Source organism: Meleagris gallopavo, chromosome 1 (assembly GCF_000146605.3).
Source record: "Meleagris gallopavo isolate NT-WF06-2002-E0010 breed Aviagen turkey brand Nicholas breeding stock chromosome 1, Turkey_5.1, whole genome shotgun sequence".
Classification (NCBI taxonomy): Eukaryota; Metazoa; Chordata; class Aves; order Galliformes; family Phasianidae; genus Meleagris; species Meleagris gallopavo.
The window spans coordinates 47147777-47168806 of record NC_015011.2 but is presented as its reverse complement, the minus strand read 5'-3'; the positions used below and the strand labels follow the sequence as shown (position 1 = coordinate 47168806).

General features: G+C 36.6%; 1 protein-coding gene across 6 annotated transcripts in view; it reads right to left on the bottom strand.

The window, feature by feature from the left end:
* ATF7IP (activating transcription factor 7 interacting protein) overlaps positions 1–21030 on the bottom strand; it is a 101880-nt gene that overhangs the window by 21721 nt on the left and 59129 nt on the right. For 3 of the 6 annotated variants that reach the window (XM_010710065.3, XM_010710069.3, XM_019614384.2), the window contains exons 3-11: positions 19501–19578; positions 18297–18445; positions 17074–17211; positions 16031–16096; positions 15325–15398; positions 14767–14855; positions 12590–13225; positions 11036–11103; positions 1918–9630 (exon numbers count right to left, since the gene is read on the bottom strand). In XM_010710065.3, the coding sequence (XP_010708367.1) occupies positions 8512–9630; positions 11036–11103; positions 12590–13225; positions 14767–14855; positions 15325–15398; positions 16031–16096; positions 17074–17211; positions 18297–18445; positions 19501–19578 (2417 nt within the window). In that variant the 3' untranslated portion in view covers positions 1918–8511. Of the gene's footprint in view, positions 1–1917; positions 9631–11035; positions 11104–12589; positions 13226–14766; positions 14856–15324; positions 15399–16030; positions 16097–17073; positions 17212–18296; positions 18446–19500; positions 19579–21030 lie in introns of those variants that run through there. The other 3 variants (XM_003202340.4, XM_019614378.2, XM_010710060.3) reach the window with 2 other exon arrangements.

Sequence of the window (21030 nt, the reverse complement as noted above, 5' to 3'; positions counted from 1 at the left end):
TACCTCTCAATACTGCTTGTCAAAGTGATTGGAAAAGGGGGACAAGCCTTCATCTATGGAGGTGACTTCTGTCAGCCATGAAAGATATCCCTTTCAAGAAAGATCTGGTATGTTACCTGGGCAAGTGGACCAGCATGGAGAAAATCAGTACCCAAGGGTGTTAGTTGTGCTGAAGATGAGCTATACTGTTAACCTAGACAATGAACAGTTACACCAAGATCTAGATGACATTAAGCGCTCATGACTAACGTGGCAGAAATGTGTACAGAGTGCACCATCACCACAAGCCAACACACTGGCAGTACTGACCTGAAAAGACGACAAAAAGCCAAGAATGGATGAAGTGGCCAACCTACTCTGATGACATAAAGAAAATTTCTCTTCTTTCCATGGGCAAGTGTTTCAGTTGTGAAGAAACTGTCCCAGGAATACCGGCAATTCAGACATTATGTCCTACTCCTCACCTGTATGGACTAGTGTCACTGCTATTAGAAGTAAGCGTTCTGTTCCGGGGAGGAAATATAGTATATACTCACCATGTGCCACTCTGTGGTTTTATCTTTGTGACCATGGAGAGGATATAAGAGGAATGGAAAATCCACTTTGACCCTAGAGGTACGGGTATGTGAGTTGCAAGTAAAACAACTGAAAAAGGCTGCTTTTCCAGGAAAATGGCCACTCCAGTTTTCAGCAGGCAGTTTCCCAGACAGAGAAGATAGTCTGATCTCATTTCTGAGTTTGATAATGAGCCTTTAAGTTTGCATTCACAAGAAGCGAGTAACAAAATAACCAGAAGAAGAGGGGCCCTGCCTTCAGACAGGTGGAGAAAAGGGACAATTGGGTTTATCAGACTGGATTTGATGGTCTGGCATATCAGAACTGGAGAGCATATTGCTCAAGTGGATGCTGGTGCACAGCATATCTTAAGGCCATCAAGTTATAACGGGGCAGAATGCATCTGTATCTCTGGAGTGAGAAGCACATCCCAGAAGCTAATTACTGGAAGGCCAAATTAGCTTCATTGGGAATGAGTGGCAAAAGCCCCCAGTTGTGACTGGCCCAGAGGCTACGTACATCGTTGGTATGGATTATCTATAAAAGGTACTTCACGGACCCAAATGAATAATAGTGGGCTTTCAGTATAGCTGCCTTGGAGACAGAGAACATGAAGCAGCTGTCTGCCTTGTCTGGTCTCTCAGAGGACCCTTCTGTTGTTGGGTTGCTAAGAGTAGAACACCAGGTGCCAATCAGTACCACAACAGTACACCAGTGGCAATATGGCACTAATCAGTACTCTTTGATTCCCATCCATAAACTAATTTACCAAGGAGTAATCTGCAAGACTTACTCACCCCCTAATAGCCCATATAGCCAGAGCAAAAGTCTAATGGAGAAGTGGAAGCTAACAGTTGGACTATCGCAGCCCAAATGAAGTCACACCACTGCTGAGTGCTGCCATGCTCGACATGCCAGAACTTCAACACAAACTGGAATGAAAAGCAGCTAAGTGGTACGCCACAACTGGTATCACCAATGCATTTTTCTCAGTTCCTCTGGCAGCAGAGTACAGGCCACACTACATACTACATACATACAGTCATCACTGCTAATTTTTTTTTTCCTTTCTTACTTTTGTGCCTTAAGAAGTAGTTTTTATTTTTTCCCCCAGTTCTCTCTCCCGTCCCACTTCAGGGAGAGTGAGCAAATGGCTATGGGGTGCTTAGCTGCCTGCTGAGTTAAATCATGAGAGGAAAAAAAAAGTTACTCCATTTCCACAAAGAAAACAAATACAAGAAAGGAGCCCTGAATTTAAAGGTCAAAGACCAAAGCATATATGGCAGATGATGTTGAGAAAAGAATGGAACATTTTCTATCATAACTACAATTATAAAATTTAACCAAAACAGAAGTGGCTAGAACATCACAGTATACATGTAAATAGCAAACTACTGACAAAGATCTCTGAACAGAAAATCTCTGAACAAAAAATGTTATCTGTTACATCATTTTACATAACACCACACATACACAGGCAAACATGCACATACCAAAATGTGGATTCTGGTACTCTGCATATGAACTTCTCTATTCAAATACAGTATATGCGTGATCTTTTTTTTTAAAATTTTGATATTATATAACGCCATGGGTCAATTCATCACACTGAAATAACAATGCTGTATATTGTAATGCCACCTGCTTTTCATAAAGGAACATTTCAGCAAGTAAAAGTGAAAAACAGAAAAAAATTATCAAACAACAAAAACCAACTCTAGGATAGTAAAACTTAAAATCCTGAAGATTATTTGTGGCACACTGACAAAGTGCAGAAAATTTTATCATTAATACTTTCTAGATCAACAAAACTGAAAAAAATTCTGGGAGTTGTAGAACTAACGTATCATGAACCATCACACCACTACAGTTGTACATGACGCGCCAAGGCATTATATAATAGCAAAACAGATTTGAAATTATGGAAAGTGATGTCAAAAATATGTTCTGGAAATAGCATGTGTGTAGTGGTGATACTGAGTTTGTATGATAAAAACAAAGCTCACATCCATGTACAAACCCACAGATTTCAAGCACAGGCTAAGTAGCTATGGAAAACTTTTTTTTATACATTCATGAGCACAACTCTGTTACAGACTGCTTCAAACTTCTCACCCCTTAACACTTATCAATTCCAGTATAGTAGCTCTCACAACATTAAAATAATTAAGCAATCCTCGCAAAACTTCATGAAAATTTATTTGTCCAATGCATTTGTCATCTCTTACCACAATATAAGTGATAATGCAATAAGCTAACAGTTTACCTAGTTTGTATTTTGCACAAACCAAATTTCACAGGGCTGCAATACTTGTTTTGATAGTGTGCGGTTGCTCAATTGTGTGTAACTCAAATACTCTCAGTATACATTTTACATATTGCATTTACCAGACCATTCCCCTTACTCTAATTCAGTACTGTGCGATGCTTTCTACAGCATAACAAATCAAATATGGAAAAACTGAGGAATCTGTTTTAGTAATCTCTATATGTTATATACTCTTTCTTGCAAAGATCAGACATCAGCTCTGCTATGTCCATCAGTAAGAAACAGAAATCAGGACGCATAACTGAAACACTCTTTGGTAGAAAGATTTTTTTAGTGGTTATCATAATTCCAAAATAAAAACTATAAAGGACCATTTGCCGTAATGCTTAAAGCATCTGTGTACTCCTGTGATTTCTTTTTTAATCAAACAGTTAAAGGGTATATAGTAAACATATACTTGCACACACGTTTCTTTACTGGCTCTTACTCTCTTAAGGTGAAACATCTACCCTCTTTTCCCAAAGCCCACTGAAAGTTTCACAACAATATCACGTGGGAAGATCACCTTGGATAGCAGTCATATTACTAATCATTAAATGTATTTTAATTATAGCATGTTTCAGTTTAATAAAACTTTTTATAGCTATTATTTGTGCACAGTGCAATGACACCAACAGTTTAACGTTTAATAAACCTCTTGATTTTTTGGCCCAAACGGACAAATTGGAGCCTATAAAACACAACTACAAGTCCTTAATGAAAGCTGTTCTCAGCAGCTAGGGGTTGTTTTAAATAACACAGGTACAATCTCAAGGAAAGACAATCTCTGTAATCATTAATTTTAAAAATCATCTGAAAAATTCCCAAGAGAGCATCATATAGCTGAACTGAATGGCTGTTTTAAGGAAAAAAAAAATCTAGCTAATTCATTCTTGTATGACCTTTAAACTTCTAACATCTTAAGAATTTAGAGTTCAAATTAGTCTAAGGTAAAGGTTCCACCTTATAGATGAGAGCTAGTTGCATTTTAAATAGCAGAAACATCATCGTACGTTCAGAGACAAAAATCAAGTATCCCATTTTACATATATAATTACACATTTATTTTCAGTGACCAAACTATGAAATGCATTTTCATCAATAACGGTTCAACAACATAGAATTAATAGCTGCTAATACTTTTAAGCTGGTATGTCCCCATTGTTCACACTGTTTCCCAATAGACTTTCACAAAGTTTGTTACACATTGCAAATAAAGGGAAAAAAAGTTATAAATGCACTTCAATAGCATTTTACCAGATACATTTCCAATAGTCACAGAAATACCTTCAACTGTAGAGAACCAAACAAATCAAGGTATGTCACAAACAATAGATTGGACACTGGTGGATTTTTTATTTATTATAATGTTAGCTGAAAAAGTGAAATGCACAGATTAAATTTAAACTGAAAAAAGATGTACTCCACAAAAGGATAAAGATACTCCAGGGCATGGAGCAGGGAAGAAAAGACTATGTGCCCAACTTGGTGATTTAATAAATATAACTCAAAAGACTGATTCTATGTTCACCATTTTTAACATACCCAACATCATTCAAGCTTACTCACTGTTTTGTTATATCACAATGTTAATAAGTCACTTTAATAGATTCCCTCAGTATGCTGCGCTATATTATTTATGATATAGAATATTTTTAATTCCTGTATCTATAATTGGGATTCATAATAAAATATTTTATAACTATTATAAAGATTTGTTATATAATTAAAAATCCTTTTGCCCCTAACATGTGCTGTAATAAATTAAAAGTGCTTGTCATGTCTTCAGAAATACAATTCTATGACCTGAGGCACTGGAATGGCCTTTGGCAAAATGACTGGGACCAAGTCACAATCTTTTTATTTGAGTAAACAGGAGAAAGTTGGAAGTTCAGAGACTACCACAAACGCAGTAAGATGCTCCCTCTCCTACATCACTGCAGCCATTCCTTTTGGAGCAATAAGGAGAGGAAGGCTGAAAAGGGAGAAGTAGTAGCACAGCAAAACTATACATCCAAGCTGCTTCCTGCTAACTTGACTATACTAACCCAGGCAGTACGTAATTATCAAAATCTTGCAGTTCAGGACTGTCTTCAAATATCTGACATTCTACACAACTGAGCTCTTCAGAGGTGTGGACACAGGAGAAGTGCATATAGTGATGAATATTTACCTTTTACAATCTCCCACATTGCAGATAACAATATCTTAAAGCAGGGATGAATAACTTACACAACAATGAAAGAAAAAAAACCACCACAACACACTGTCAGAAAGATACTGCACTAACATAATAAAATAAAAAATGAGGGTACTACTTAAAAAATAGAAATTTCCAAACTTACAAAAAAACCCACAGAGTACAGAAGTTCTACATTCCCAGTACATGTACTGAAGCCTCACTATAAAAATGAGATGTAAAACTAAAATATTTATGAAATGTCACAGTCATTTCCCACTGTTTTCAGAATCAGCTTCAATATGGAAAACAGAATTTAATCAATCACAGAGTAGCTCTTGTTGAAAATACAAGCTTAGTTGACTTTGTTAAGGCAAAGTACAATTTTTCTGCAACTGAAATGAAAAATGAATTTTATGAGAAGATCTAATTAGAAAAGTCAAGAATGACAGATGATACATTAATTTCAACGTAAATTTGCTATATTGTTTTTTTTTTTAACTGAAATGTAAATGATGAGCCAATGGTGTCTTACAAATAATGATAAACATATATAGGGGAAAGGAAAAAAACCCTCATGCTGTGATTCTCTGCTGCCACTGCCACTGAGTGGCAATTCATGCCAATTTTTTGAACAGATTTCATGATCACAGTTCATAGTCTGTTCTATAAAAAATGGGATTTATTTGATATTTCCTCAGAGGAAAAGGAAAGACTTCTTTCCCCACACTACTACACACATAGCCGAAGCTGAATTTACAGAAGCAACCAAACACACATTCTGTTTGCCTACTTCAGCTTTTGTAGAAAGGAAACACGTGCAGGAAGATCAATATAAAACTTTGGGTGGGAGGAGAAACAGGGAAGATTTTAAATTGTAGAAGGCAAGAAATGTACTCTATTAGTTATAACTAACTCTATTAATCTTTCCACTAATATTTAACACCATCTCCAGCTCTTTTAAAATAATACTACTTCTAGCCCAAGCCAAGAATGCACTTAGTAATACTGCAGTTAGTAGCAGCTTAGAAGTACCAGGTTGAAAATGAAGACTTAGAACACAGTTGGTGTCAATAAAATTAGAATTTAACAAATGAGAAATTAAAAATGTCCAATTAGCAGTCAACAGATAAAAGTCAAATTAGAAGTTAAATTAAAAAAAAAAATCAGACATGCTCAGCTTTGCCACAAGTGTCCTTTTTTTTTTTTTTCAGTTTAAATCACCATCTAGATTTTTGAGGAATCAAACTGTTAGCAATATGCTGTTACAGAAAATTACACAGATGCAGTTAGGACCAGAGCAGGGTATGTGGCTGGTATGACCACAGTATATAACAAGGATGAACAAAAAAGAATGAACTCCTGTCAATGTTCTCTCAATGTTTCCTTTGTTCAACTCTTGTACACCAGAACAAGGAATTATCTGAGACAACAACAGGAAATGGGGGAGAAGGTGTAAAAACCCAACACGTATCCATCTTGGTGAAGATTTAGAGCAAGACTCTTTGAACAAGAAATGAAATTTGCCAGTTTACCTCAATTATGAATTCTATGAAGACAAAGTTTGGAAATTTGCTATGCTAAAAAATCCTAGAATAAGATACTGCCACCTGTTTTTGTATATTTTTTCCCCTATTTTTATGTATGGCCACTAGAAAGGCCTTTCTCTTTGTTATTTCCATTTGATTTACTTTAGATTTGATAAAATAATAATACTGAATCTGTGATTTCCCATGGCCAAGAAAGTCGTAAGTTAATGCTACAACTAAGTCAAAATAGGATTATGTGGCAGAAATAATTTTTATATTAAAGATTGTGTCTCATTAACTTGTTTGATCTTTGTAATATGAAAAGTGACTATAAACAGTATATAAGATGCATACAGAGATTTTGAAATCTCTTAAATCATTAACACAACCGATCAGAAAATAGAACATTCTATGTTAGCCTACAGTAAGAAAAAGTGAAGTAGTAAATACGACTAACCTAACCCAGACTTGAAAATGTAATCATCATCAGCCACAATAAGAACTCCAAAGATCAGACATCAAGTCACACAGTCATAGAACCGACTGAGCTGGAAAAGACTTTTAAAGTTCACCTAGTCCAAATCCCCTGCAATGAACTGGGAATCTACAGCTGGATGAGGCTGCTCTGAGCTCCTCCAGCCTGACCTTGAATGTTTCCACAGGTAACACTTCAACTTTAATTACATTTAAACAACAGATCTGCTCTCAATTCTATTGAGAACATTTTCTTCATTTCACGAACAACTGAAGACACAGAAATTTTTGCACCATTTGTATCAGATAGTGTCTTTGGAGACGGGAGTGACTGAAATCTTAGTCAAAAACACAAAAGAGGAAAACGAAAGACCTGCAGCAGAAATCTGTAGCTTGTGGATTAAATTAATTTAAAAGTATGTTCAACAAAAAAAAAAAATACGAAAGCAAAACCAAAAGCAAAACCAAAAGCAAAACAATAAAACAAGAAGCTGCACAGCATAATCCTTTGGAAAGACTGGTAACAATCACTGCTAACAAGACTGGAACAAAGAATGTGACAGTGATCAGGTGATTCCAGCCGTTTTCATGCATATGTATGTATTTGAACTGCAAGTGTCTGTTTCACTCAGCTTGTACTTTTCTCTGAGATCCTCATCAATCAAGTATTTGTTTAGTAAGATGCTACAGTAGTGCCAATAGTCACAGAGTGGTGTAATAAATACACTCTTCACAAAATATAGAAGCCATGCACTTAGTGTACAAAGCATAGCTCTTCAGCTAAGGAGCAACCAATATCCCCCCATTTTTATTATTATTTCTTTTATTTAAATAGCTCAGCTCAGTCATTTAGAGTCCCAGTTGCTAATGAAAGTCACAGAAACTGCAAGACCTGCACTAAGTTTCTGTTCCATAGCTCACTTCAGGACTGTGAACAAGATACTTCTTGCTGAACTACATCATAAGAAATTTCCTTAGTAAACCAACTGATAAAACAAATTTGATATATTTTTTTCCATTTTAGTGATTTACTTGAAATCAGTTCTGTTACAAAAAGCATAAAGATGTTGGTTCTTCTTTTATCAAGTGCTTATGAAGGTTAATAACAACAGCCTTGGTGAGGACTGGCAGTTAGGCTCACACTGGCTACGTTCTTGGGGAGGAAACATGCTGGAAGGATTGCAGTTCAAAAGGATCAATAAAGCTTTTAGATTTGAGAGCAGTATGTACCTCAGGGACTAAAGTCACCAAACTAGTGCCAGATGGCATGCTAGACTTCTTAGGAAATAAGATTTTGCTTTGTTTTACAACAACATGGTTTCTCGAAGAGGTGGAGACACCAGATAATGATTCATTTATGATTTGGAATCTTGCTGTATAGGTAATTGATCGTGTTATTCTCCATTATATCTGACCAAGCCCTGTAGTGAACTTCTGCAGCTCCCCAGTAGTGTCGAATAGCAGACTCAGAGTGATGGCCTGCCAATGCCATAATTTTCTCCAGGCCCCAGTCCTGCTTCACACAGTAGTTGGATGGTGGTAGTTCGGAGAGAATGATTGGTGTATCGCTGAGAAAGCCTGGCTGCCACACTTATCCTGGGCATCATTGCACCCAAGTAGTTCACACCCATTGGTTCTCTTTTGTACCATACAGGCTGTTCTTTCATTTGCTCTGCTGTTAGCTTTAAAGGATGCAGGTAAAAGGCTGGAGGCTCCGGAGGCAACTTAGATAAATAAAGCTCCAAGGAAAAAACAGGACAGTTTGGGTCCCCTGGCATATCATACATTTTACCCATTTTATGAGGATCTTCTCCATTTTTTCCTTTGCCAGGATACCTAAACATAGCATAACGACGCCCGTTCTTGTCCTTCTCAACAACAAAAGCATCTGGAGCCAGATCTCTCAAAATTTCCCTCCCTCGTTTGGTAAAATGCAACTGCAAATCAAACCACACCTTGTTGACGAGTGCCACAGGACTGTGCAATCCCAGTACACCAGACAGTTTTATCTTACGCAAGTCGTCAGCAGCTATAGGAGGATGGTGGTGAGTCTCATCCTTTCCCTGGATGCGCAGCATCCTCAGCATACTCACAAATACCATATTTGCACTAGCAAACTCTTTGTCCTTCATTAAGCAAATCTGACGATTATAAGGTGGCATTTTGAGATGCCGGTTTAAGCCAGCACGCATTGACTTGTAGCTTGCCACACTGTAGGTATTTCCATCATGATTCCTTATTTTGCAATAAAACTCTCTTAAAATATCATTGAGTTCACTTACTGGAACCAATTCAAAGCTAGGATCCTTGCCATTTTTGGCCAGCCATTGCTTTAATAGGTTAGCTGCCCAGCCAGTCTGCTTGTGGGTGTTTTTGATGCTCTTAGCATCCTCTTCCTCTTCCTCCAAGCCAAAGAGTACATCCTCGGGGAAGTTAAAATTCATCTGTGCTGCTTCTACTGCTTCTTTATTTTCTGATGAAGTCTCTTCCTGTTTCAATTGCTTTTCGAAACAATTGATCAAAGTTGTACCATCAAATATGCCACAGGTATACGGCACACAGCGAACTACTTTTTGTTCTGAGAGCTGTGAAGTGCAGAGTAATACATAATATTTTGGATGTTACGTAACAAAAAGCAGGTGGCATTAACTGGATTTTTCAAATGACATCGCATGTCAGTTTCATATCCTGCTAGTCAATTAGAATGCATCTGGTCTTATTTTAAATTAACCATGGCATTATACATGCTTTAACTGATTCAACTGAAAGTAAACCTAGAGACATACACTAAAAGACTGAAAACCGGAAAGCGTCTTGTATCTTGTTTCCTTACAATTCCTTCCTTTTTGCTCACCTTCAATTGCTAACTCACACACACAAACTTTTTTGCTAAAATCTTTTCCGGGTTTCAGACTCTACCAAAGATGAAAAATTCCTAAATATACATCTTACACTGAAAATATATCTTAAAACCATAAATCTCAATCATTCTGGTATTGCTTTTCCTCCGTATCAATTACTGACAGATTTATATAGCTATAATCCACAGGTATCTTTTAAAAATGACAACCATTTTTTATGAAATGCTTTAATAAAAGGTAGAGTAAGGCATGGATTATAATCTGTAACACTGATCATCTTTCCTAGACTATTTATACAGCAAGTGAAAAACAGAATCTTGTCCAGTATACTTTCTTCTCACTTTGAAACACAATTCAGATTTATCTGCACCTTGAAAAACCATTAAATGTGGAAATTTTGGGTAGAAAAAATTAATTTTATTCCCCTTAGTAAAATACCTTCCAGTTAACAGAAATGTACATGTGAACTGCTTTGTGAAATATCTGTACATAGAAACTTCATTACAAATGATTTCGAATACCTTAAATTTAACCTTAAAATTGCAAAGTCTAACAAATTTTAGAAGAATCCAGAAGTACTGCAAGTTATCCTTAATTATGAAGTAGTTATTCCTGAAGGAAGTTTCTTTTTCTCTTTTTTTTCCTTAAAAGTACATGGCAATAAAATAGAACTATTCTTAAAAACTTTTGAATTAGTGTAAAAATGAGAGCTGCAATAGTTTGCAAAATACTTTTAGCTTCAAGTTTAAGACCTTTAGGCAAAAACTAAGTAGAGTTTTCTTTCATATGTTGGCTCTGTTGCATCAGACAGTTTTTAGTGTTCTCCAGAATTACTAACTCACCTACTTATAGAAAACACACTGGAAAACTTCTGCAGAGATTATGAGGAGCTCACGCTCCCAGTAATACTCTAGATCAGAAGAAGAGAAATACAAATAGACACAAACAAAAAGAATGGGGAAAAAAAAAAAACCACAACGAAGAAACACACAAACCAGAAAAAAACCCACGACAACAAAAAAACACCCACAGCCTGAAGTTGTTTCATTATGAGCAATCAGGGTAAAGAACTTATCTCCTGTGGATTGTAACTTTAGAAGTTTAAACAAAAATATAATCAACAACCTACCTGTGTTGTTCCCTCAGCTGTTCTCTTGTTCGCTGAAGAATCTGTTGGTGGCCTGCTTGTCTGGTTTTCTGAAGGGTCAAGAAATTGGTTCATTTGCAGTATCTAGTCAATACTAAACTAAATACAGCTTGTCCACTCACTCTACAAATTTAAAGGCAACATTTGAAGTTGTTTGATACTAAATGTTCCTTATTTTTCAGTCCTCATTTCCAAGTGCAAGTATCCAAGCTTCATTACTACCATTTTTCAGAGGAAACGGAAAAAAAAGCAAAATGGCACTTTTCAATCTAGAAGTAGTATTCATTCCCTTCTTTGAATGTCTGACCATGTATTCCAAATATTTTATGGGTAATTCCCTCAGTTGTCTGAGGAGAAAACATAATTCCAATCTCTCCTGCCCCTAAATGTTAACAGACAAGATATTAAGCTGAAAAAAAAAAAAAGTTGTTCAACATATTCACATGAAAATAAACTAAGGTTAGAGTAGAAAATATGTAAATGAAGCAAGCAGAGCAAGGACAGTATTCTTATTTGCTCAACTAAACACATACCTACTCTAGCAACTTAAGCAGAAGTTGCTTGAATATTTGATATAAACATTTAAATCAAAATTCTTCCTTCATACTCCCTTACATTTTAACCAGAGCTTAGCAGCAACTGTGCTGGCCCAAAGCAGTGTTTCAATTCTGGTGAGAAAACCACTTGGTATACACAAATGCAATGTGAACTGTAGAAAACAATATATATTTCTGGGCACAGAGAATTTCATAGCTCTTTTTCTAATGTATTATATATTATACTAGCCTTAGAGATAAACAATAATGCAAAGTGTATAATTGTCACTTTGATGGAAAACATATTCGGACATACGTATCTTAGAAATGAGAAATGAAATAAAATCATTTGTGATGTTGAGCCTTACTTCAATTAATCCTAACATTATATTGTGCCAACTAGAAAGTCTTGGCTATGATTTCAACTCACTCAAGACCGCTAAGTAAATCTTGACCTCAAATAAAAATTTCAACATACTTAATATCAGAAGCGCAGAGAATTGTCATGACATGGCAGAAGATGGAGAGAAAGCATTTTAAAATATCTCAGCTAAATAGCATAGCTAAACTTTTCCTGTGCTTTAAATTAAGATTTTTTCTCCCATTTTGTTTAAGTGTTTTGACAATTAAGTCAATGAACATACTTTCTTTTCTTAGGAAAGACAATCAGATTACTTCAGGAAGCTACATTAAAAATATAAATATGAAACTGTTAGTATTAGGACAGAAGTATCTGATTTCATGCTAGGAATAATATAAATCAAGTTCTAAATAAAACAAAGCTTAAAGAGTCAAACTGTTAACTCCTAATGAGATATGATTTTCAACAATGGCTAAAACATTTGTGACAGATGATTCTGATCCTGATAATTTCAACAGTAAGGCCACCCAGAAGATACATTTCAGTAAAACAAAACTTCCACAGGACTAGAATTTTATGTTTTCTTTTAACAATGGTTTTCTCCGCTTTTCCTAGTGTCAACATTCAAGCATAACTTACCAACTCTGGGCGCTGTAATGGTAGGTGGTTCGGTAGGAGCTGTACTATTAAATGCGGAGAGGGGAATCTTCATATGTATGGGACCTCGACTGCTGGTAGAATTATGAAGTCCAGAAGTACCCACTGTGGGCAAAGAAGTCCTTGTGGTTTGTGCAACAGGATGTGTAGTTGAAACTGCTTGTACAGCCAATGTTGTCCGTACAGACCCAGCACTGGCTGGAGAGTTTCTCTGAACACCAGGACTGGACACAGATGGGCTGTTATTTGGTTTAGTTGTGTTAGTAGATGCCAAAGATACTGCAGTTTTGGTAAGGCTACCAACTGTAGATGAGCTCTGTACAGATATAAATTCAACGCTGCCTGACTGCTGGTTAGTGACCAAAGTTCCCGTGGGGCCTTGAAGGAGCTGAGGCTGGGATGATACTGCAACAGGCACGTGCAAGATTACAGGCAAAGACTGCAATGAAACAGACATTGGCTGAGTGCTGCCACTGGGCACTTGGCTTGTGCCTACAACTGTAGCTGTGTTAGCTGTCGAAATAACTGCTGTTGTCAAAGGGCTAGAGGTCACTGGAGTCTGAGGTTTAGGATGTCCACTGGTAGGTGTCTGAGGAGCAGCAAGACTGGAAGGTGGTGCTACACAAAAACACAAAAACAGAATTTGAACCAAGAGGGTAGATCCACTCCAACACAACAAATGAAAAATAATTACTTTTATTTTCAAAGAAAGGCCATGTGTGCTCTTTTTTCTGTTGTACACTGTGAAATTCAGTGGTCCAGTTTAAGATAGTGTATACTGTATTTCTATTTGAAAGAACTAAATACAAATGACAAAAATTACAAACAATAAAGACGCAGAGGCTTGAGAAGCTGAGATTCAAATGATGAAAATACATGAAGTATATCACTTTAAACACTTGCTACAGAAATAGTAGAACAACTAGTCCTTCAGAAAACAGAAGAAGAGAAAAACTAAATCAACTTGACTAAGTTGCTCTGTATGGGTATGACATTGTATTCAGAAGGTGCTACTGAAATAAGGATTAATGTGCCAAAGAAAGTATTCGCTTTTTATGCAACAAAATTTTGGGATTAAATCTAAAGATCGGGAGTATAATATACTAAATATAGCCATTACATTCCTATTATGCGCTGGTTCCGAAAAAAAGAAAAAATCAGTTTTAAGTAAACAGAATTTTAAAACTGAAGATAGTGTTGATATACGAATATAATTAATTGTGGTTTTGGTTCTAAATTCCTTATAAAATTCCAGTATTGGAATTCCACTTGTCAGTGATTCCTTTAAGAAATAAGGCTTGTGACTTCCCTTAATTCCCCACTCAATTTTTATAGCCACTAGTCAGAGGGCATGATAATCAACATCCTACTACAATCAAGTGCAAAAAAATGGCCTGTGAGCCATGTGCTTCACTTCTCAGCAGTGGAGAAACTTCATGTTTTTCTCCCTTACCCAGGCAAGCAGTCTGCTGTAGCATTTAATTTGCCCACATGTTCTGGTTGGCCATGTCAATATATTTTTTACCTTGCCTAGTAAGCACATTACACAAACATAAATGCCATCCAGAAGAGAGCAACAACGATGATAAAAAGGCTGGAAGGAATGAGCTATGAGGAGAGGCTGAGGACACTTGGGACTCTAGACTGGGGAAAAAAAGGCTAATAGGTGATCTCATTGCTCTTAAAGACTTCCTGAGAAGAAAAAGTGAAGAGGAAGGTGCTGCTCTCTTCTTCATGGTAACTGAGGACAGGATGTACGGGAATGGTGTAAAGCTGTATCGAAGAGGTTCAGGCTACAAATAAGGAAAAATGCATTCATTGTGAAGGTGGTCAAACACTGGAAGAGTCTACCTGCAGAGGTGGTTGATGTCCCTTGCCTGTCAGTGTTAAATATTTCAACAACATCCTAAATAATATGCTTTAATCTTTGGTTAGCCCTCAAGAGGTCAGGCAGTTGGCCTAGATGATTTCCAAAGGTCCTTTCTAATTGAATGATTCCATTCCATTCTAAACTGGGAATGTGGTAGGCAGCTAAGAGTAATGATGTCAGGAATAAAGAATTTCCACAAAATAGTTTTGGTCTGTTTAGTTACCTAATTAATGTAAAGCAATAAAACTTTCATGAAGTTGAGTTATAAAGTCCATAGGCAGTTTCCCACCTGGATTCACAGGGGCTTGAAGAGTTGCTGGTTTACTATCTCCTACATTCCTCTTTGATTCCAGCATCTGCCTCACCGTGGTAATATTTCTATAGAAAGAAGATTCAGTTAGCACTTCTCAACAGGTATAGTGATGATGGGGAAACAATATTGCATAGCTATTAGTTTCATTAATTTTATAATCTGATTTATCTTCTGCCCCACAAACAAATTAACACCGTACATTCGTCTACTAAAAAACAAAAACAAAGAAACAAAAAAAACCCTCTGAGAATTACTTATTTACAAATTTTCAAGTGTTTGCACTGAGTTTGCCTTTTGTCAAGAGAAATTTCTCGTAAGACTTCTATCACCTTCAACTGTTAACACATCGTTTATCTAGGAATAGATTCAATACTGTCCATTGTGAATTCTGTGAACAAAAATTGAATTTTACAGTTGAATAGCAATGAAGGAAGAACAGTTTAATTAAAAACAAACAATCAAATCCATTACATGAGGTGTTGCAAGTGTCCTACTCTGAATTTTAACATGATTGTAGTGACGTGCTTTGCTTACCGGTATGTCAGATTGTTTGCATTCGCAGTGCTACTTGCAGCTTTTCCTGAGGACAGAGAGGGGTTTGGTGTATTCTAGAAAAGAAACAAAAATACAAAGAAAACAAAACAACTACATCAGCTTGCGGATTAACTGTAGTCCATATAGATTCCTTTCTATATGAGGTTTCAGGAGCCAAAACTAGATGTTTTACAAATCTCTAGAAACTATTTGGTCCTACCTGCCTCAATCCTACATACTCTCTTTCTCTAAGCCTCATCTCTTTAGGATTTTATAGCATAAAAATCAATATTTCTTTTTGAACTATTATGAATTTTTAGCTCCCACTTCATCACAGTAACTAACCCAAAATACTTATTCTAGACAGAGGAATGCTTTTGTTTGTATTCATTCCTCTCTTCCCCTCCTTCCCTCCCTAAAAGCTGATATTCATCCTTACTCTTCACACTGAAGTAAATTACTTTTTCTTACATATAATTTAAGGTGCTTTCACACTAACAATGTATAAAGGACCTTCTGTGCAAATGAAAACTACTCAATAGACGTTGAAGAATCTATCTGTAAGAACAACTCACTTTTAGTCAAATAAGACAAACCTACTTTGTGAACACCACTGAAACAGGTCACATATTCCTGCATACAAAATTTCCTCAATACAAGGTTTTGGTTAGCTCAGAAATACAAATACAGCAAACGCAGTTCTTACTTCCTGTTTTTCTTCCATGTCCTCCTTGGCAGCTCCAAACCGCTTTGTCAATCGAGAGATTTTAGCCTAAATGGAAAGAAGAGAAAAACAAGTAAACAAAACCACAAACACAAGAACAAGAATTTAAATAAATTACACAAACCAAAAGTTTATACACTCTGGAAGGCCAACTGTGTTCTGAGCTGCATTAAAGAAGGGGTGGCCAGCAGGGAGAGGGAGGTGATTGTTCCCCTCTACTCAGCTCTTGTGAGGCCCCATCTGCAGTACTGTGTCCAGGACTGGGGCTCCCAGTACAGGAAGGACGTGGAGCTCTTGGAGTGGGTCCAGAGGAGGGCCACTAAAATGATCAGAGGGCTGGAGCAGCCCTCCTATGAGGAAAGGTTGAGGGAACTGGGCTTGTTTAGCTTGAAGAAGAGAAGGCTCCAGGGAGACCTCATTGTGGCCTTCCAGTACTTGAAGAGAGCATACGAACAGGAAAGGGAACACCTGTTTACAAGGGTGGAGAGCGATAGGACAAGGGGAAATGGTCTTAAACTGAGACAGGAAAGGTTTAGGTTAGATATCAGGAGGAAGTTTTTCACACAGAGGGCAGTGATGCACTGGAACAGGTTGCCCAAGGAGGCTGTGGATGCCCCATCCCTGGAGGCATTCAAGGCCAGGCTGGATGTGGCTCTGGGCAGCCTGGTCTGGTGGTTGGCGACCCTGCACATAGCAGGGGGGTTGAATCACTGTGGTCCTTTTCCACCCAGGCCATTCTGTGATTCTATGATTCTATGAAAATATTCTTTCCATGAAAGACAGTATTACTGTATGACTTTGGAGCAGCAAAAAGACACCAGTGTATCGCAATTCTACATTATGCATGACTTTTCACTGCTATCCACAACTGCACAAAGATAATCTATTTATTCACTTTTTTTTTCTCCTCTCCTCCCCTTGTGGAATCAAATTGCCTTCCCAAACAGCATCAACATGAAACTTATTACTAAATGCTGAGGAACTTGGTAAATTTGACTCTTGTATGCAATTCAATACACACTCACCTGTAGTTCAGTAAGCACGGTTTTATGCCTCTTGTTACATTCTACTTTCTCTATTCGCATTTTCAAGTCTGCCAGAGTCTTGTCAAATACAGCACACTGTAAAGCAGCAAGTTTTTCTTCTAACACTCTCTGGATAACCTGCCAAATTGTTATTCAAATTAGGACAGGAAAAAAAGGAAAAGAAAATTAATCCTAAAACCTGGGAGATTGTTATAAAAATATTCTCAACTCAAAAAGAATTTTGCCATGAATGACACTGGTTGTGCCTTGTCAATCAATTAAATTTATCATAGTCAACAATAAGAATGTGGTTACGTTGCTAAACAAGGTGTTTATGTCTGTTTTGACAAATACATATATCCCTTTCTGCCATTAACTCAATACATTAATTTCACTGTAGTATGATAAATATATACAGGTTAAAAATTGATAAAAAGAATCTTAACAGAAGACATTTTTGTACAGTTGTGTTTCCACAGGTTAAATTTTTCCTTTCTTTTCTACTCTTGATAGGAACAATAGCATTTGAAGAACAGAAACTAAAAATGTTTAATGAAACTTTAGTTTTTGATACACACTTTTCCCTAAGCAGAAATGCCCTCTGTTGCTTTAGTTGCAGAAGATAAAAATAGCAGGAGACTAATTTCTGCAAAGTCTACTTACTACGTTTATCTTTTCCCCTTCTGCTCCTAAATCTTTACTACTGCAAAGTAAAAATCTCCATAAGAAAAAGAAATAAACAAGCAGTAAAAGTAGTTGTCTGGAATCCTACACTGAAGTTACAATATGCACCACCACAGCTCTACAAAAATCTGCAAAACACTATGTTTGATAACTCATTACTGCACTCTTTCTTTAAAGCTGAGTACAAAAAGCAAACCACACGTAAACATTTATCACACTAAAATGCCACCTTCGCTGAGATTCTTTTATTCTCCATCTACAGTCACATTTCACTTAAGAATTTAAACGCTTGACACATTTCAAATATAATTCTTGTGACATGCTTTCCAAATGGCATTTAGTCTAAGTAAGGCTACCTAGGACTTTGTAAATTGAACCTCTGTTGTTATTTTAATTATGTATAATTTTAAACCAAAAAATAAGAGAAAGCTTGTGTGTACGTTACTAGTGAGTGTGTGGGAAAAGACAGGTAAAGTGGCAAGAGAAAATAAAGATATGAGATACGGTTTTGCCATCTTCATTCTTCATTTCCACTTTACCTTTTCTAACTTTTGGTCAACATCTCTTCTGGCTGTAATTTTCACTTGGAATTCTGCTTCATAATCTTCTTCTCCAACATATCGACGCCGTTTAGAATGTACACTGTCCATGTCCTCAGATTTTGAACGCTTTCTTCTTGACACTTCACCTGAAACAATTAGGTACAACTGCTGATGACGAATCTTAACAAACAAACAAACAGAAACCAAATCAAAGCAAAATAAGAACAACCAGAAGAACTGACCTCAAACAGATAGCTGCAGAATAGCATGAATATTATGAAGTTTCATTTTTTATCCGTTTAAGGTTTTTCATTCTAGAACAGTAAGAATGCCTTCAGAAAAACAATGTATTTGACAACATCAAAAGAGAACAAGTCCCTCTGTCTCCATACATTGCTGCCAAGAGTTCCACTTTGTGATTCACCAAACTACTACCTCAAATGCAAGACCACACAGCCATTCCCCTCTTGCCTGCCTCCATTTCTTCCTCTTCCTACCAGCACCATGCTGCAATGTAACATGGCTTCTCAGAAGCAAAATAAAGCCTCCTTCTGAAAAAAGTATGTTTTTCTCAGTAACTTATTAGCCAATTAAAACTTCTACTTCACTCTGCCTCTGTTAGCATACAGTTCTTTCCTATCTTTCCTCCAACAATGACAAAGGTAGGAAGCACCAGGACAGTGGCTCCCAATATGCCTGCAAGTGCACATGATAACTAAAGATTTGGATCTTGTCATTTCAGATTGCTGGAAGTTCTGCCTAGGGAAACGCCTGAACTATCTGAGCCTGAGCCATTCAGCAGCATGATGCAGAAATCAAGAGCAGTAACTGTGGATAATTCCCTACCTGCAGGGAACAGAGATTCCCATCTGCAATGGACAGAATGACCTCATAAAAATCTAAAAAGTATGCAGGGATGGGGTTAAGAAAGTTAAAGGCCACCTTCAGCTCAACCTGGTGAAGAACATGAACAATAAGCAGTAAGGGCTTTCTACCAGTATATTAGCAGCATAAGGTTAACTAGGGAAAGTATGCCCCCTACTGCTGACAGGGTAGCAAATGATACAATAGAAAAAATCTCTGATGGCTATTTTGGTTCAGACCTTAACGAGAAACCTTTTCTTCAGCTATCCTCGACACTTCAATGATTCCGTTTTTCTAATATGTGTCATCAGTGCAGAATAGTGTTGATATTACATACCTCTCTCTGTGAGTTTTTCTTCTTCTTTGTGGACCGCTTCTTTTTCTTTGTCCTCTTCCTCACTTTTTCCCACCTCTTCTACAAACACAAGAAAAAAATGTGTTATTTACATTGACTTACAGAAAGTTACACACAGAATCCTCTTCTGACTTGTGAGCTTAGGATGCTTACAAAACGGAAGAGAAAGAAACGTGAGAGAGGGAGAAGTATGAAGAGATGAAAGAAACAGAAGATACCTTCAGAGCAAAATGTCTGAACTACTGTACAACATAGGTCCACTTCTGGATTTGTTTATCTTTAAAACCAACACAGTGCCTGAAAGTTACATCTGAAATCTACACTTAGGAAAAAAAATATAAAAATTAAGTAGGAAATTATTAACATGTTTATTTACCTTTGGCAAATTCAACCACAGTATTTATGGTAGGATAAAGTTAAGATCCTTTTTTCTTACTAAGTATTGATTTTAATGTTTGTTACTAAAAGAAAGCATCCTAATTTAAATCCAATTATCTACCTTACTCATGACAAGGGGCTTAGAACTAGAGGATCTTTAACGACCCATAAAGTCCCTTCCAACGTTCACTTAAAACCTACATTGCAGAAAGTTTGTTAAACAATGGACAAACAAAAAAAATCAACCACATCTCAAATCCACACAGCTCACAAGGAAGTACTTTCTAAAAGCTGCACAAAGGGAGAAATTTCTATCAACTTTTACTCCATGTTCCATCACTTCTTCCAGTGTTTCATATAGGCTGTATTGCTGCCTTCTTTGCTTGCTAGATACAACATAAAACTATTAAGTTACACTGCCTATTAGCATTACATTAAAATAGATCCAGAATATAACAAAACAAGTCAACTCTGTTATGCAACACTTGATTGCTACACTTCTTCAATTTCTATTTTCATTCAGTTATTACAGCACAGCTTATGTAGGCTTCTTTAGAGGAAGCTGTGGCTGCAAAGATAATACTGATAGTCTTTTAACAATAAATTCTACTTGTATTGTGAACACTCTTTGGATGATTTAAAATAAAGTTACATAATAAATCAGCAAAAGGAATCAGAAACCCACAAATGGAAATTATGAGGGTTTTTTTTTTTCCACGTTATTAATCTATGGAAGAAATAATAATGATTCAAACCACAAAATTTTCTCAAAACCAATATGACTTACTTTCAAGGTAACAAAGCATCACAGCAGCTATACCACTCACTTTTTAAAGACCTACAGATAAATTCCATGCACATAATTGTTATTCATGAGACAAGACTCATTCACAAAAGAATATAAAGGAGACTCTCAAAGTTCAAGAGTACTTTTTCCATAAGTTGCAGATTTTTAATGTTCAACCAAAAAACCAGATATTTCATTGAAAGATTCACATATCCAGGATTTTTAGTAGCGTCCTAGTTTCAAAGCTGAAGGGTTATTTTTTTTTTTCATGTGTGGATTTTGATTGTCCGTGTGTGTACAGATAGGATTAGGAAAGCCAAAGCACAGATGGAGCTGAACTTGGCGAG